This window comes from Nothoprocta perdicaria, unplaced genomic scaffold (assembly GCF_003342845.1).
Source record: "Nothoprocta perdicaria isolate Ctin4 unplaced genomic scaffold, notPer1 scaffold_50, whole genome shotgun sequence".
In the NCBI taxonomy this organism is placed as follows: domain Eukaryota; kingdom Metazoa; phylum Chordata; class Aves; order Tinamiformes; family Tinamidae; genus Nothoprocta; species Nothoprocta perdicaria.
In genome coordinates, this window is record NW_020455755.1 from 4,022,574 (window position 1) to 4,040,761 (window position 18,188).

At 38.9% G+C, this 18,188-nt stretch overlaps 1 protein-coding gene across 2 annotated transcripts; it reads left to right on the forward strand.

Annotated features, from left to right (window-relative positions):
• The first annotated feature begins 140 nt into the window (after positions 1–140).
• INPP5K (inositol polyphosphate-5-phosphatase K) lies at positions 141–13,848 on the forward strand. Of its 2 annotated transcripts, XM_026047851.1 has the most exons (13): positions 141–197; positions 2,288–2,395; positions 2,975–3,083; positions 4,411–4,527; positions 4,890–5,062; positions 5,510–5,621; positions 6,182–6,291; positions 6,712–6,738; positions 8,374–8,566; positions 8,697–8,834; positions 9,340–9,423; positions 10,369–10,473; positions 11,554–13,848. In XM_026047851.1, exons 1-13 carry the CDS (start codon positions 160–162, stop codon positions 11,650–11,652), a joined length of 1,413 nt encoding a protein of 470 aa, XP_025903636.1. In that variant the 5' UTR covers positions 141–159; the 3' UTR covers positions 11,653–13,848. The 2 variants fall into 2 exon arrangements, with proteins under 2 accessions (XP_025903636.1, XP_025903637.1); XM_026047852.1 differs by lacking the exon at positions 6,712–6,738 and having other exon boundaries at positions 11,554–11,652.
• The last annotated feature ends 4,340 nt before the right edge of the window (positions 13,849–18,188 follow it).

Consider the following 18,188-nt stretch of genomic DNA (forward strand, 5'->3'; position numbering starts at 1 on the left):
CAATGAGCGGCGGGCGCCGCCGCTGAGGGGAGCGAGGCGCTGAGGGGAGCGAGGCGGCGCCCGGGGCTGCCCCGGCCGGGACGCGCCGAGCCTGAGGCCGGGGCTCCCGCTCCGCTCCATTCCGCTGCGCTCCCCGCGCTCCCCGGCCAGGCCGGCGGCATGGAGGCGGCGCGCTACGGCGGCGCCGGGGAGCTGAGGTGAGCGGCGGCTGCTCGGTCCCGCGGCGGCAGCCTGACGTAACGGCCGGGAATTAGCGAGACCTAATCGGCCGCGTTACGCGGTCACATGAAGCGGGCAGGAAAAGCCGCTTTTCTGGGGTGAAAGCGTCGCCGTCGCAGCGCCCGGGGGCGGAGGTCCGAGACCTGTTGCCCAGCGCAGGGCCTCGTCTCCCCTCTCTTGGCCGGGAGGGAAGAGCGCGGAGGTGTCGCTGCCTTCGAGCTCTAAGTGTTTTTATTTTATTTTTACCCTATTATTATTATTTGCATCATTACATTGTTTCCTCCTCGCTGATAAACTGCGGTGCCCCCTTGTGAGCTCTGTGTGACCTGGGGAGGCCCTTGCGTGCGCAGCGCGCGAGCCGCTTTGTGTAGCGAGGATTAAAAAAGGGCCACAAACCTCCTGTGTACCTAGAGGTGTGCTCGCCGTCGTGACGTTCTGCTACGATGACTCCGCAGCCCTAAAAAACTTCTCTGCTCTTGAGTAATGACAGAAAGGGAGGACTCTGAATGCTCCCTCTGTATGTGCTTTGCAGGACCACACACATCCCTCGCTGTTAATTCCTTCCTGCAGGCGCAGTCATAACCTGCAACCTTTAAGGGTGCCCCTCAATTTTCTTTTTTCATTTTTTTTCTGGTGTAAATTTAAGCACTGTAGTTTTTCCTGTGTTTGTATTAGTAGCGAAGGTATCGAGGGAGTATAATTTCCATCAGTAACGAGTGCTGACTTCAGTATTATTTGAGTTTTGTATCCTTGGGTCATTATCTTCAGAAATTACTAGTTGGAGAGAATTCCCAAGTGATGCATCTCTTTCTTTGAAACTAGGATGAGATCTGCAGCCAACAACCTTTTATTCTTCTAGAAATGTATTTTAGGATCACTTTGCGGTAGCTTTTGCTTAACATCAGTGTAGTCTTATAAGGAAAAGTAATTGGTGGGAAAAAGTGTGAATCACTGAACTAGTTTGGGATGCAAGGTCACTTTCTAGTTCTTCTCTGTATTTTGTGTGTCACCTTGAGCAGACCCTTGATTGTCAGGGGCCATAAAAGTGATGGGGATATTGGAGGGATTATTTAACCGTGTAGCAATGTTTATAGGGCCTCTGCACAAGAAGTGTAAAGTGAATTTGTTTTTAGAAGCTGAGATACAGAAAATCAAATCAAAAAGACAAAAATATTTGTCTTAAGTAAAGCAGTAGGTAAGTTCTGTGGCGAGCACTGGAAGCAGTTGAGTGGAGTGGTTTTGGTTCAGTTTTGGACAGAACTAAGTATTTGTACGCCTGGAAGCTGGTGATTATATTTCTGCTAACCTACCATGGAAGCACATGATTGATTCAAATCAACAATAAATTCTTTTGAAACTTAAGCTTATAGAATTAATCACATTAAATCTATTAGGAAAAAATGATTCAGTGTGTGCAGCTTTTGTAACAAGCTCCTGAGTGTGCTGGTAGCGCTGCAGTTTTTCAGCACTGCTGAACAGCACTGCATTTGTCCTGTTTGGTTAGAAGCAGCGCTGAATCTTCACGGCCCTGAAGACAAATCACTCTCTTATACTTGGGATTTTAATGCCTTAGTCCTTTGGAATATAGTTGCTCTTTCCTGAGCGAATGGCATCGTTCGGTGGCGAAGATGCCCCCCAGGATGCCGCAGCCCTCTCCCTCCAGGACCTGGAGAGCCCGCACGGCTTCCGCAGCCGCTCCGCGAGCCTCAGCAGCACGAGCTCCAGCAGCCGCTTGCACCTCCGGCAGCGGGTGGCCCAGCTCATGGCTTGTGTAGAGGACATCAGCTCAGATGATGAAATTCATGAAAAAGTGGCGCGCACGCTAGATGAAGCTTTCCTTATCTGGGGCAAGAAGCTGAAGGACAAGTGGCAAGAATTCAGGTTTTTGATAGCTGGCTTTATTTTTTATACTAAGAAACAGGCTTCTGATTGACAAGTCATGACAAAAAATCCTTGTTTTCTGTTAACAGAAATTTGGTTAGGGAGGTTAGATGCTCTTCAGGCTACTTATTCCTGTTCAAATTCTAGCATTGGTGACTTTTTTTTTTTTTCTCCATCTTCATTGTAGGCTGCACATAGTTACCTGGAATGTGGGCACAGCTTCTCCACCGCCGGATGTCACTAGTTTACTTCAGCTCAATTCACTGGGTCCAGCTATGGATATGTATGTTATTGGGTAAGTAGATGTGAAAGAAAGTAAAGAAGTTGCTCTGTAAGTTTATTGCAAAACCTGTGTTTCATCAGCTTGGGGATGGCTACACAGTGTGAATCATCTCTCAGGAGGTGGCTTGATACTATTGCTGTAGAAGATGAAGACTAGAGTTAATGACAAAGAACAGAGGTGGTTTATAGCAAGGGACTTTTCTCCCCTTTCTGAAGTTATTTCATGTGACAAAACACAAAATATCCTTTCTTTATCTAAGTACAAAGAATTAAAAAAATATTTTTGATGGGAAGCTGTCTAAAGCCAGTGTCTTTTAAAGAAATTGGTGCAACCTAATTAGGTAGAATCTGCCCTTGCGGGTTTGCATCACCTTTTAGTGAAACTGTCACCTTTTCCGATTTGGTTGAACATGTCAAGACATGTTCTTTGTTAGACCTGTGGATGAGTGAAATTGCTTGTAACTGAAAAACTGAACAGCATTAAGAAATGTGGACAGAGGTCTATCAGAATGTTGTCATTTGTGTTCTGATAAGGTTATATGAATTCTGTCAAAACGTGATGATCTAGCGTGACTAATTTTCATGTGTTCAGCTTACAGGAAGTGAACTCAAAGATCACAAATTTTCTCTCTGACTTGGCATTTGATGATCCTTGGAGCATTTTTTTCATGAATGTGCTCTCACCATTGGGCTACGTCAAGGTAACAGTTTACATCTCTGAATGTCACCACAGTGAAGAAAATTGTCTTCTCCAGTTCCAGTCAAACTTTTTTTTTTCCCCTCGGACTGATCTCTCTATATAAAGATAAATAAAATAAAGCAGCCATTGGGAATGTTAAAAAAAAAAAAAAAAGAAAGAAGACATACTTCACCTTAGTACAAGTCCTTGCTTATAAGCATTTAAAATATAGCCACAGGATGACATTCAGGCACTGTATAGTGTTAAAATGAAATCCCTGTGGAATGCGTGGCTGACTGGATTCCTAATTTATTAAAGCAGAGCTTAGGATGCACTAATGAATGGATGCTGCCACCTAATGGTTTTTGGCAAGTCTTAATTAGCACTAATAAGAGGAGAACCAGGTCACTGACGTGCCTTCCTGGCAAGCCAGGTCAAAATCAAAATGGGCACCTAGGAGAGCCAGCTTTCCACATGACTCCTTGCATAAGCTCCATTAAACGGAGGAGCAGTTGCCTGTTCTGTTCTGCAGTGAAGTTGGGTGTAGAGGTGTAGTTGAGGTTGGGTGTAGTCCTCCATGGGATGTTTTCTCTCTTCACTAACAAAATCTGTTCTTAAAGCATTAGGTTGTTGGAATTAGATTCTTTTCATCATAAGCAAGGTCTTGTTTTTGTCTGGGAATGGTTTTTCCTTTATTTGGCTTTACATATTGGTTGGATTAATAAGAGTCCCAGCAAAAGAAGCATCCGTTGTGTTTTCACACATAGTGAGGGCCTGCAGAAGGAGGTTTTATACTGAACTGTGCATCTTGAGTTAATTCTGCACACACAAAGAATAACATACCAGTATCTTAATGCAGAAACAATGTCTTACATGTTCCTTAATCATTTTTGCTTTGGAAGCAGTAAATCCAGATTCAGTAAATCCAGCAGATTCAGTAAATCAACTTTTACGGGCATTGAAGCAGGAGTTGCTGCTGTTTATAGCTAGTAACTTCTGCAGATCTGCAGATGCCTACAAGTAGCTCTTGTGGTTTTTAGACATTTCTATTGGTTTTCAGAACAAATGGATATGTGCTGAAAGTTGGGGGGTTTTTTTGGTTTTTTTTTTTTTTTTTTTTTTGGGTGTTTGAGGATTCGTAGATTTGTGCTATTAAGATCATGGATGAAAAATCAAGGATTTGTCTCTTAGTGCATGGGATACTTAAAGATAGAGACAATGGGCTGGTGAAGCAGACAAAATAAAAAAAAGACTTGTAAAGAGCTGTATCAACAAATACTCATGTGTTGAGGTCACCTTATATTTGTAATCCCTGGAAGTGACCCTGTCTGTCTCTGTTTCTGTTCCAGCTCTCCTCTGTTCGCATGCAGGGATTGCTCCTTCTGATCTTTGTGAAGCACGTCCACCTGCCTTTCCTACGGGACATTCATACCCAATACACACGCACAGGCCTCTATGGATACTGGGTAAGGAACTGTCTGAGACTTGGTTGCTTTGCTTATGTGGTGCTTATGTTGGTGTGTGCCTCTAAATGGGTTTATGATGGGAGAGAGAATGTTTGGTTTCCTTAGTAATGAATTAACTGACAAACCGTATGAGTCGTGCCTAATCCAATCTTGTATACAAGTGCTGCACAGACTGTAGTATTTCCACAGTTTATTAGCTGAAATAAATTATTACTTTCTTGATGCTTATTTGGATATAAATGAACATGATTACGTCCTAAATAGCAAGACTAAAAATGGAATAGTTGGTGTTAATAATTGTATTTGCAAGTATTGATCATAGTTTCAGATATTCAGAGAATATTGTTGACCTTTCCTACCAGGGGAACAAAGGAGGAGTTGCCATTCGCATGTCCCTCTATGGCCATACTGTTTGTTTCATGAACTGCCATTTGCCAGCTCACATGGAGAACACGGAGCAGCGGTTGGATGACTTTGAGAAAATTCTGGAAATGCAATTTGAAGAAGAGAATATTCCCAGTACTCTGGATCATGAGTGAGTTGTACTGACCCTGCTTTGTGTATATAGTTTTTTTGTCTATTGTACTCTCTAAATCTGTGGCGTTCTGCACTTCAGACTTTTCTTAGATCACTTTTATGTCATTCAGTGTGATTTCTGAATGTGAGGAGAGCAGACTGGAAATGGTAACATCTTCCCACGTCAGATTACACTGAATTTATTAGCACATCAAGTGCAGATATCATGGAAACATGAAGATTGTTAGAAGATAAAGCCCGTGTATATGCAGAATATTTCTGATTGCTGGGAATTGTTTTCTTTCTCCATGTATTTGTGTAAAGATTTGAGTTGTGTTTTGAACTATTTTTGTTCCCGCTGAAATTCTTGGATCTGGTTGAAGGCTTCTTGGCCTTTACTTAATTGATAATTTCTGTAACTATATGAATTATACATAATTCTGATGACTTTTTTTTTTCTTTTAAGCATTCTCTTTTGGTTTGGAGATCTAAACTTCCGAATAGCAGATTATGGCATTCATTTTGTGCGAGAATCGATAAATAACAGACGTTACAATCTACTGTGGGAAAAGGACCAGGTATGTTGACTTTTCTTGTTTTTTTTGAATACAAACACAACGCATTAGTTAACAATGTCTCTTGTATTTCTCTTTTCTATTTAAGAAAAACAAATTCAGAGTAGTTTTGAGCTGGAACAGGTCTAACTTTGTTCACAAACATCTTTGTCAAAAACATCATAATTAATTGCAAACTTGCTCTTTTTTAGTTTCATGGTAATTTCAAGTGCTCATGTATGACTGAAGCTTTCAGTGAAGTTCCATGGCGAGCGAATGGTTCCATACCTTGACTTAGTCTCATTTTTCTTTATCTAGTAATTAGCTTTTAAAAGATAAGGTGATGCTGGAGTTTGTTTTGTGTAGAACTGCTACAGAGATTCTCAACTGGCCGTATCATCTGTCTAGCAGTAGCAAAGTGACCTTCTGTGTTTTTTTTTTTTTTTTTTAAATATTTTGTACTTACTGAAAGGTTGGGTTCTATTTGGACTATGCTCTCAGCTCCTTTTCTGAATATTCTTCAAGCTTTGTTTTTTAAATACTGCTTTTAAAAGCTATTCTTTATATAAACATCATTTCTGCAGTTAAATATGGCGAAGAAGAAGGAAGCATTTCTTCAGGATTTCATAGAGGGTCCTCTGCAGTTTAAACCTACCTACAAGTTTGACCTTTATTCAGATGTATATGATACAAGGTAAAAGCGCAGTCAAGATGTGTTTAAGACATGAAATATTAGAGTGAACCTGGTGCTCGAGTAAATATCACTTTGCACAGCAAACCTAAGCTTTCCTTAATTTACGAGTTAACTGAGGCTGCTGAACTCTTATTCCATGCTCAAATCTGAGTAAATGAATGTTTCCGCTGATTGTGTGAGGGAAGTAGCAGTGGCTGAATCACCACAGCTACTCTTTATTTATTTATTTTTATTTGGAAGGAATAATTTCACAGAATAAGATAGCACTTGTTGAAACGTTCATTTTTTTTTCTTCCTAATATCTGAGTTATGTTTTGCTCTGACTGTAAAGTTTATTGTTAAATATTAATCGTGCTTCAATGGAAGAATAAGCTCCTGGCCAAACAGGGGTTTTGTACTGATGTTTTTCTTTATTTCCAGAGAACAGAAGTCCCTGTTTTGGTTTAAGTAAGAAGAAAATTTTCTGGATTTCCTAGATTTGTAAATATTTCTGAATCAAAACAATGCACCTCCTGAGCTTTGGATTTGATTTTTGTGAAATATTTGAAAATCAGATAATAGCTGATTTTCTTCAGGGATTTTTTTGAACCTATCTGAAAGCTGCAGTGTGATCTCCTCTGCTGTTGCACGATTAGGTAAATTCACTCATTCGTATCCGAAGACTTGCAGTCTAAGTATGAACAAATATAAAGGGAGCAGCATAAATCCAGTTTAGAGTTATGAATGCTATATGCATCCTGCTTTTAAAGCTAGCAGAGGTGATTTGGGTTGTTTGGAGGGTGACTTCAAGTCACTTGGGGTCTTCTAAGCATCCTTGCCAAGTTTGCTTTAAATGAAGCACACGGTAATTTGTTATCTCTGATGCCTTTTTTTTTCTTCCGGTTTGGCTCTGAGGTTCTTCTTTCCCATCTTATGCACCATTTTCTCTGAAGTAGCAAGTGTATTAACTTAAGCTGTTCTTTTGATATTTTCTTGCACAGCAGAGCAGACATATGGCAGCTCATAAAGATATCTGTCGGTTTATATAATTACTGAAGTAAGTGGGATATGGCCCCTCAGTCATTTAAAATCTTTCCACCTTATTATAGGTGAGTCAGAACTATATATGGGAAGGGGTAAAAGAAAAAGCATGTTGAGCATTAAACTAAATGACATTTCCAGATTACGATGATTTTGACATTCAAAGTTACTAAACTGACAGTTTTCCTTACACATCCTGCTCATTAACCTTTATAATTCAATCCAGTCCATTCTAATTCCTCTTCCATAGGGTATGATCTTTTCTCCATTTCAATTTGAAGTGATACATCCATACAGAGGGTTGCTGTTAAGTCTTCTTCCCACTACAGAGAGAACCACGAAAGGCTCATGTCTTCTGTTGTTATTGATATGGTATAAAAGGAAACTCTGAATTATGATTGCAGTTTGATGTATAGCACAGTTGCAGGCTACAGACTTTTTCTTCATTGTGAGATTCACAGCCTTTTCTTATGAGGCAACAGTAGCTTCTCTGGTAAAGATTTGAGGACTTTTAGATAAAACATTGCTGTGTCATCTCCAATTAGTATAATCTACGTAAGTTTGACCAATTTTAGTTATTAAAAGCAATTTGTTCTAAAAAAAAAAGTTTTGAATAAGGAAGTAAATGTCATTCAGATTCTTTCTGCATCCTTCTTAAAAGTTATGTCCCTTTTCTGAGAACGACTGTGTTCAAAGTCTGAGTCAGATCATGTATTATCTCATTGTTCTTGCATGTTTTTATAGTACGTTTTAGGAGAAAGTATCATTTCCTGTAGAAAACTTGACTAACCCATGGGAATGCCCCTTCTTCTCTTCATTTTACTCCTCTCTTTCAGAAATCTGTGAAACTTACCTCCTATAAATGGAGCTGAGTTCAAATTAAGGAAACCTTGGTTGTAAAGCATGGTAAAGAGCTGTAAAATGAAGTTTGGATGTGATTGCTTTCTTACATTAATACATGTACTTGAGAATCTTAACTTTGAGTAGTTTTTACACAGTATTCTTAGCTCTTCGGCAGCTTTTTTTTTCTACTTACTTCACTTTTATCTTGCACTCTTACAGTGAGAAGAAAAGAAAGCCAGCTTGGACAGATAGAGTTCTTTGGAGAGTGAAGAATCTCTGCCAGCATACATCAAAAGAAACTGAATTACCTGAAGAAGAACAGACAATATCTGTTACTTTGAATAACTATATCAGTCACATGAGTTATGGCATCAGTGATCACAAACCTGTTACAGGAACTTTTGGGCTTGAGGTGCTGTCTCGCCTTAACTCTTTAAAGCTAGTGTGTTTTATTGAGCCATTTTTCTAAACTTTGTAAGTATTTGTAAGAATAACTGAAAGAATAAGAGCTGGTTTACTGTAAATCTTGATTTTTATTCTAGGTGAAGCCTCTTTTGTCAATTCCTTCTGTCATATTGAAACCTGAGGGTGAATGGAGTGCTGAACATGATGTTGTAATCAGTTATTCTGCAGTGCCTGAGTTCCCAAGCAGTACTTGGGACTGGATTGGACTTTTCAAGGTGATGTTACCAGTACATCATAGCTCTTTACTGGAATGAAGATGGTGAATGTGACAGGAAGAAGTGATTTATTGTGATTTTTTACAAACCTCCTGTATCCTTGGTAGCTGGTACTTTTGTATGCTGAGAGTTTAACTCCATGCAGAGGCAGATGCAGGACTTTTCATTCTGTGTAAGATGTTCTGCTAAGTGCAGCTGGTGATTTAAACAAAATGGTATGTAGAAGCTATGGAAAAGAATAGTCCTTTCCAAATGCCTGCAGTTCAAAGAGCTCTCAAAAAGAGAGCAAAAATAGGAGGAGGTCAGCAGAAGGATTAAAAAACAGAGCATTTACATGTTCTCGAATACCAAAGGTTCATACGTGCCCCCAAAATGTTTTGATTTTTAAAATACTATGTTTTAATTAGACCTTCGGTGAAATAGCATGTCTCTCATGGCTTTTGAGTTTTCTATGTGAGATGTGTTGGTCCTTCAGGGAGTTGACAGTTTGCAACTTCCTTTGCAGGTGACGTTCAAGCATGTAAATGACTATGTCACTTACGCTTGGGTAAAAGATGATGAGATTTCTTCTAACAATGACAGCAAACAAGTAAGCCAATTATAACTTCTGAAATAGTAGCATTCAGGGATCCATTTGTTCCATTTTTACTTTGTACTTTGGTTCTGCATCCCCCCTTTTTCCCCTTGCTATTTTTCCTTTATTTTTGGGTAACACAGTGTATTTTCTCAGGTCTGAATGTATTGATGAATTGATCATTTGTTCCTTTCTAGTAGTGATTAACTAAAGCAATTAAAAAACCTAAACTGTTTTGGCAGGGATTTCTAAGAACTGCAAGATTTTAGGGTAGTACAAAACAGAGGTTAGTTTTGCTCAGCTCTTAGCTAACAGTTTGTTGCCAGCAGGAGGCAGTTCAGCTCCCTCTGTCTTCCTTGATCGATCTTGCTGTTTCCCTGGAACAACTGTGACTCTTTTTCTGACTTCTTGCTGAATAAATTTAGTTTACTAACATGGTGAACAGTACTCACTCTTCCACCCTGGCTTAGTTTTCAGATAGTCTAATGGGTTGTATCAGTTCCCCTCCTCTCTCTATAGGTCTGTCTGTCCCTTGGTTCAACTTCTCAATTAAACAGGAAAAAAATAGCATACGTGTGTGCACAGGCAGACAAAACGTGGCCGGTATTCTAGAATAATTCTGCCCGGGTAGTTTTCTGTGGAGTCATCTGATCTCCAGCATGCGTGGAAGGGGATTACAAAGAAATATCTCACCCTCTTTCTAAAGTAGCAACCTGGTTGGTTGACTCGGCCAGAGTATGTAGCCTTATCGTGAAGTTTTTAAGGACATTCCTAGGCATGGGTATTTCCCTGAGATGTGAATGAAGTAATAGCATTAAATTTGTCTTCTTCTTTTCAAAATTATGTTTAAAAATGGCTTACTTGTAAATTCTGTATTTATGGTGCTATGAATGAATTTTTTTTGTGAATTGCTTTCTCTGTGGAAGTAATCCCTTGCCTATATTTTTTTCTTGTTTACAGGTTTACATGAATGCTGAAGAAATACCTAATATGGGAGGAGAATTTGTGCTTTGTTATTACAGCAATAATATGCAGTCAATAGTTGGTGTCAGCCAGCCTTTTCAGGTATTTTCAGTATTTTTGGAAGCTTTGATTAATGGTATTTTTATTTCTTTTGCTTTCATATGCATCTGAACATAGGTGTGTGCAATTTTGTTAATACTGGGGGAGATTACAGCAGTAAAAACAAGAATTATATGTGCTGACTAACACCCAGTTAAAAAATGCTGATATGCTAAAAGTAGCTGTTACAGCAACACTTTCTTGTAATGAAATAAAGCAGGTTAATTTCTCTCAGGTTTCATTTTTGGAACTTCAATCTCTGTCAATTTCTGTCAAAAAGTTGGCAGCTTTTTTAACTACGTTACTACCTTTATATATCATACATGAACCCTTAGTGCTCCCTCCTATGGTAGTCACACAGAAGTGCTTTCTGTATGTTTAGATGCTTACATTTGAGAAAGAAGGAAGAGCTGACGCTCAAATTGGCTTTTTTGGGTGTTTGCTTGTTTGTTTTAAAGGATAACTTAATCTGGATAAACTAGCTGAAGTGACCAGTCGTTGCTGCTTTTACCCAAGCACTTTTTTGCCAAAATCTTTTTTTGTGTGTGTGTGCATAATTTTCATGCTGAGATGATTGTGCTAATGTGTGCTAGATTAATTTAAATATAACTTTCTTGCTATTCTTGGGTAAAGGGGTTTTAAGAGACTCTCAAAGTCTACTTAAGTACTGAAGATTACTAGGCTGGTAAAACTCAGTGATACTATTCATACTTAATGCATTAGAGAAAAAAAGTTGCAGAGTCCAGTGTTTCAGCTGTCTCCAAGCATAAGATGTCCCACAAACGCTGGAACACACTTGTCAGTGGTATGTGGATACAAAGCACTATAGGAATATGAGAAATCATGTTGGTTATTAGGAATGCCTTTCTTTTTTCCATGACAGTTAATGTTTTGATATCAGAATTTAATGTTTTGCTATTATCATTTTTTTTTAAGCATCATACTTGTTGAGTAGAGATAGCGATCGTATCAGGGAGTATGTAGGACATCTTTATCTAATGGTATACTGACAGTATAGAGCAAATGCAGTGTTTCTGAATGTTTGTGCTGCGTTTAATGCTTTTTCAACTTAATTTCTTCTAGATTCAGCCAAACAGAACATTAATAGGAAAGGATCTGGCACAGGAAGAGTTCAGTTGGATGCGAAAACCTGACAATCTGGAATCACATAACGAATTCTGAAGTCAGAAAAGGCTTTTTCTAGTCCTCATTCAGGAGTCAGAGATGACTGCCTTCTTTCTCTTAGTAATTATAGGCGTTTCTTCTTAGAAGATGAAGTCAGGTAGTGCAAGGGTCCTACAGGTAGGGCTGTTTAGAAACTTTATAAGCTCATAGAAGATAATGTATTGTGGAAACAGGTGTTTTTATTGTTACAATGAGAGTAACTCTGATGTTCCACTGGATGGGAACTGTAAAAATAGCACCTAACAAGCAGACGTTTGTAATTCAGTGACTCAGCTTACAAGTAAGTTGCATTCCATAACAGATTTTGGACCTGCTCCTTTTTTTTTTTTTTCCAGAGAATATTTTATTAGTGATATGCTTCAGAGTTGTAATCACTTAATTGCTGATGTTTGAGTTTAACTGAAGTTATTTTTAAAAGTATTTATTAGATACAGTTATCTAGCTTATTTTAATCTTTTATTTGACTTTTAAATGTAAGCTAATTTGTAACCTTTTGAGAAACACATGTGACAACAGGTCCCATGAAAACAAAATTTTTAGAGCATGTAAGTTCTCCTTTGGTAATAGAGTCCTTTTTCTTCTGCCTTACTTCTCACTTACAATTCTTGCAGGATTTTCCATCTGTAATTCTTCCAGAATTGATATATCAGTTCAGCAATTGATATATAGTGATATATCAATCAAAATACGCTTTTTCTGATTTTTTTGATTCTTCTTTTATAAAGTAATTTATATAACAATTTGTCTGTTCCCTTTCTCTCTTTGATTGAAAGATAAACACATACTAGTTAATGATTTGGAGTTAAACTAAGATCACACCTTTCAGAGAGATATGTCTCATGTAAAGAAATGATTTAGTATAGGTTAGCAGAGAAGTTCAAAAAGCATTTGAGGAAGAACTGGGCGATTATGGCAATATCCTTGTTTTCCCCTGTCATGTTGTATTTAGAAACTTAAAGCCATATTTAAGTATTTCTGTGATGGCATTTTGCCACATAAATAATTGCTACACTTACTACAGAGACCACATGATTTATAAATAGAGAATTTAAATGGAACAAGCTCTTTCTTATGGCATAATCCATGCTACCAAAAACTATAAGTCTCTTCAGTTTATAGTAATCAGTCCGCAAAATTTCTTTTTTTTTCAGAGGTGCTTCTACTTAAATGTATCTTCTACATTTGGGAGTGGAGATAGAATGATAAAGATCAAATAACTTAAAAAAAAAAAAAAAAGTCATTAGCTTTAGAAGTGGGTTTGTTTGATGAGGAAGTAGAGATACCTGAGAAGGATTGGAAGTAACTCGGTAGCTCTGAATGTTCCTTGGGATCTGAGGCTGCAGTGCTGAGCAAGAGCACTGGTTAGTCTCCCATGTTCTAGATACAGCTTTCAACAGCCTAACATGCGTGATAAGTAGGTTTAGGAACTAATCACTGCACTGTTGGTTTGAAAGGAAAATAGAAAATTCAGCTCAAATGAAAGAGAGAAGCAGAGAACATTGATGTGTGTTTTGGAGTGTTGCCTGGGGACTGAATGGATTCCTTTTTGCTCAGGTTCTCAAAGTGTTGGTTGTTCTTAGGATTTTTTGACAAGAAAGAGAAATGAGCACTCTGTGATACCTGTTTTAGATAAATTTCTGGGGTTTAAGAGTCTTTAACTCTGTTAGGGTTTGCACTCTCTACAGATTGTTTACTTTTGTTGCAGTTTGAAGTTTAAGAGCACTTAGCCTGTAAAGTTTAGCTTTATCTTAGCCTAATGTTTGGTGTTGAGAATGGTTTCTGATTGTCCACAGTGATGGCAGGTTTAGTTCAGTGCACTGATTCAATCTAGCTTGATGCTGACACCTAGTAGTCTTATTACACTTTGGAGCAATATTGAAAACCCTTTTCATATTTGTACCAATCTTGCAAGACTTTCTTTTGTACTAAAGCTTTCAAATACTTTACTTTCCACGGCAATTACATCTTGAGATAAATCCCTCCTAAACTTCAAATAATCTGCAGTTTTTGAGTTCTTGCTCCGCTTCTACTATTACTTGTGTGATTGTATTACGTGTTCCATGCAAGGAGATTCCAGCGGAGGGCTCAAAGCTGAAAGAATTGTGGTCTCTGAATTCCAGACTGCAGCTGGTGACATAACTATGGACCAAGATCCAGTTTCTTCTAATCAGGGTGCATCTGCCATTCAGGAACGGCTCAGAGGGGGAGCCACACAGCCACGCAGGGGCACTTTACATGGGCAAGAAACCTAAGCTCCTTAATGTTGCATGGGAACCGAGAACCTTCTCAGGCCCTGGAGATAGAAGCTGCATTTTGTAAACTAATCCTTTGCACCACAGGACTGCACTGCAAATGCCCACAGCAGCTGTGATTAAATCTGCCTGTGCGTAAGAAAGACACCGCACAAAACTGTCGCTCCCTTCTTTCATCCTGTGCACACAGTAGCACCCTTAAATATTGTTTACGACTGTTACCTATGGTAGCTTTTCAAAGTATTCCATGACCTGTAAAATATAATTTCTGATGAAATTTCTCTTTCTTAAAACACCTTTAATTATGTGTTATAATCACTGGAAATGTTTTTATTCCCATGCTTTTTCTTTTCCTGTACCACCGAAATAAATCCTGACCGTGAATTGTTCGACATGCTTCTGTTAATCTGAGAAAGATGAACTGGGGATAAGAGGGGGGATTCATCCCACACATAGTAGCAATTCTCCATTTAATTTTCGTATTTTTAAAATGCAGATACATTTGCATTCTAAAATACAAATCAGTAGTAATATGTCTTGGATTGAAAAGCACAGGCCAAATACAAAATAGATTTTCTTTTAAACAAATAGAAGTCTTTCATTTAAATGAGTTTTAGCATTTAATGAACCTGAGTGATACAAACTTCTGTTTTGATTTTTTTTTTTTCCTTGAGAAAAGATGTCTCAATACACTGAAATATCAGTGTGTTTTGATTGTAGGGAATAAATAGCTCCTCTTGCCTTCACCCTCCCTTGCAAAAGATACCGCAATAATATTGAATTCTGGAGTGCTTTTTTTTTTTTTTTTCCCCCCTGCAGGAAACTTATATTTTTAAACTGAACAAGCACTTTATTGCAGTGGATTGAGCTTTGTTCCATGCAAGAAGGAGATGCTAATATTTGCTTTCTCTAAAGTATTCTTTCTTCTCTATTGCACTGCTAATTTCCTTCTCATTTACTGAGATATTCGTTTGGTTGAGGAGATTTTGGTATTTTCCTTTGTAAAAACATTTAAACCATCCAAATTACCTTTTTTCATTTTATTTCTAAAAGCAGGTTCTTCCAAAGACTCTTTTTCATGAGTTGCATGCCCTGAAGTTTTCTTGTCTTTTTGATAGATCTATTACACTACATATCAAAAATATTTTTGTTTTATATAAACGTTATATCAATTCACTTCCATCAGAATGTAACTCCTCATAATTCCTCGCTGTTGCTCATGATTTATTTTAAAATAGGAAAGACATCTACCAAGGCATGTTAGCCAATACAACCGTCTTTAACTTCCATATAGGATATTTCTGATTTGCAGCTAACCGCAGGACATGTAATGTATCTCTGCACACAGATAGTACAGCTCCGTGTAAACAGGAAATATTTCCAAGATGTCTTGCGTGTTTGCTAGACCCTAAAAATACACTTTGATAAAGACTATTGTTTCTACTACCACTGCTTCCTTCTCTGTTCTTGGACACTAAGTGACACTCAGATGAACTTGCCTTAATATATTGCAGTGGAAAGGCCAGTCCAACAAAGCTTGAATTAGGTTTTCCTTGAGGAAGGAAATGATATCTTTTTTTTTTTTTTTTTTTTTTTTGGGGGGGGGGGGAGAAGTCTGCATTACTACCAGGAATATATCCGATGATCCTTTCCATCCTCGTCCATCCTCAGATACAGGAAATTCAGTATCCAAATGTGATCTCCAAGGGTTCTTTGTACTCGTTGCTATATAAATGCCAACAATATTAACAACTTTTTTATCTACTATTTTTCCCCCTAATACCAGACTTAGAATGGAAAAATATTCTGTGGAAAGATGGAAGTTTTTGAGGCCAGTTGGCTATTTTATCTTCATATTCTTTAACTCTTTCCTCACAGCCAAGGTCAGACATTAGAGTTTTGTCATAAACAGTCCTACAGAGTAAGTTACTCCTTGTGTGGCTGCTCTGTTCAGCCATAGTAAATAGCTGAACACACAAAGGATCCGCTTTAATGGGTGACTTCGCTATAGTAAAGCTCTTCAGTTGCCCTTAAGCCAGAATTTGCTAGTTTTTTTTCTCTCGTGTCCATCGTAGGAAATCTTGTACAGTGCAAGGCAGTTTATTTTTTTCCCCTGGTTAGCTACTCAAGTTTTTATCTCTACAGGACTTTGAAGGACTTCCTGTAGTTACCATGTGAGCAAAAGGCAATTTTTTTTTATTATTCTTCCTCTTTAAACCAAATACATGGGAGTGCAAGATGAGGCACTTTTCCTACATGAAACCTCGGGGTAGATTTGTAGTTTGCCATGAGAGTCTTCCGTGCTAATACCTATGAAACGGCATCCGCAGCAGCTCGACTTTCCTGAGTCTAAAATGGAACATCAACAGAATTTTACAGCAATAAACACAAACATAAATTTAGGTTTCTTGGAACCGTCTTGACACATTGTAGCTGGTGGAAACTGGTTCTTGAACTTGATTGTTCTTCCAGCTCACACTTGCACTTAGTATAAATACAGGGGTTCAGCTCTTCCTCTCATGACAGGGATTGCACCTAGCGAGAGGCTCTCCCGGCCGCTCTGAATTCTGCTGCCCTTGAAATTGTCTGTATAAAGCGGAGAGATTTGCCAGGCTAAGCCTTGTAAAGATGGAATTGCAGATTGAGCTTATTCCTACAGGAGAAATCATCCGTGTGGTCGGTCACAATGAGCGCAAGACTGTAAGATGCCTCTTTGTTGTTCCCTCTTTCTATCTAATACAGTCTTATTTATGAGATAACTAACTTGGTAACTGTGTCCTCACATGATAAATTGAGAAGGGGAGAGGCTTCTACAGTACTAATCGTTGACATGATTGTAGTCATGTTTTAAAGAATTTTCTTTCACTACAACTAGGAGCAAATTTTAATATTAAATGATTGGGAGTTTAGAAAATGATTAAGGTGTTTTCCATGTAAACTACTACATGATCTTACAGTCACCACAATCAGCAGTTGCTGTCATGACCCAGTAGTGTTGACTGTATCGGAAAATTGGAAGAACCTTCAAAATAAAAAGGCAGGGAAGCAGTTTTGGAAAAGAGCACCTTGATCCTCCTTGGTTGTCTGTTTTGTCATTGGATTCATGCTTCGGATGTCACGCAGAAGCTCTTGCCTTAAAAGTTTGGGGGTAGAGGAACAATCAAAGGGACAATAGTGTCATCTTGCTGAATTGCGTTTACTGTTGTGGCTGTTTCGCTGAGTTAGGGACAGGACTTTGTATGGACGCGTATAAATGGGAAATCTGGGCGAGCTGTTTGTTTCCAGTTTGCCATGGCAGTGTTAAATAGTTCAAAAAGATATAGTACTTCTCTAAGAATAGTTTCAAGTTCCAAGGATCGGAATGAGTGGTGGTTCTCTGTGATTTGCTGTAGAGTATTTTCTGCTTGGATCTATACACTTTTAATTAAAAGAGTTTAAAGAGAAGAAACAATTGAAAACATCTTTAAATCCCTCTTATGTTTAAAAGTCACAAGTGTGTTTTTTCTTCTGCTTGCTAAGGCTTCATTTTCTGAATATGAAATTACGATTGTTGATTATAGCTAATAACACAATTCATTGCGCTGAGGGGTGAATAACTCACATTAAAAGAAAACCATCCCATTCCATAATTACTCCTCCAATATGCATAAACTAGTACTTAATGCACAGCCAAAAAAAGATGCAATAGGTTTTAAAGCTGCTTAAGCAATCCTGTCACACCTAAATGCCCGTGTGTATTCATGTCCCTGTCTCTTTGCCATAGGTCCTTGAAAAGTGTTTAATAGCCCTCCTCCTGGTAACAGCAGTGCGGTGGGCAGAGCCAGCCTGGCCCAGAGCACCCCTCTGTGCGCAGTGTCTCCCGAGTAAGTAACCTGAAACTCGGCCTGAAAAGTAGCTAAGACATTTGCTGTGTGCATTACCCAAGTGTTAGGTAGAGCCGCGTTATTTCCAAAAAAAAACCATCGTCAGGAGATGCGATAGTTGCCACTCGGCCGTTCTTTGGTTTCCAGTGAGCACTGCGGGGAGGTTACGGCCGCCTTGCAGCAAAGCAGACGGTTCCGGCCAGGCTACGTTGCCTTCCCCACTGGGAGCTTCTTTCAGAGCTTGCCCTCTAAAACTGGGGGAGAGAAAAGCTCTAATTAAAAAGTTAGAAATACTCATTAGCAGCACGGAGGAACGTCGCTTGGAGAAGGGCACGGGGCATGTGAAGAGCTGCAGGTGCTGCGGGAGTGGCTGGGGAGGAGCAGCACGTGCTGCCCCGTGCCGCTTGCAGCCCGAAAC

Coding starts and splice junctions, on each gene's coding strand:
- INPP5K (XM_026047851.1), top strand. CDS start 160: ATGGAGGCGGCGCGCTACGGCGGCGCCGGGGAGCTGAG. Junction 2,396..2,974: donor ATGGATATGTATGTTATTGG/GTAAGTAGATGT, acceptor TCATGTGTTCAG/CTTACAGGAAGTGAACTCAA. Junction 4,528..4,889: donor CAGGCCTCTATGGATACTGG/GTAAGGAACTGT, acceptor CTTTCCTACCAG/GGGAACAAAGGAGGAGTTGC.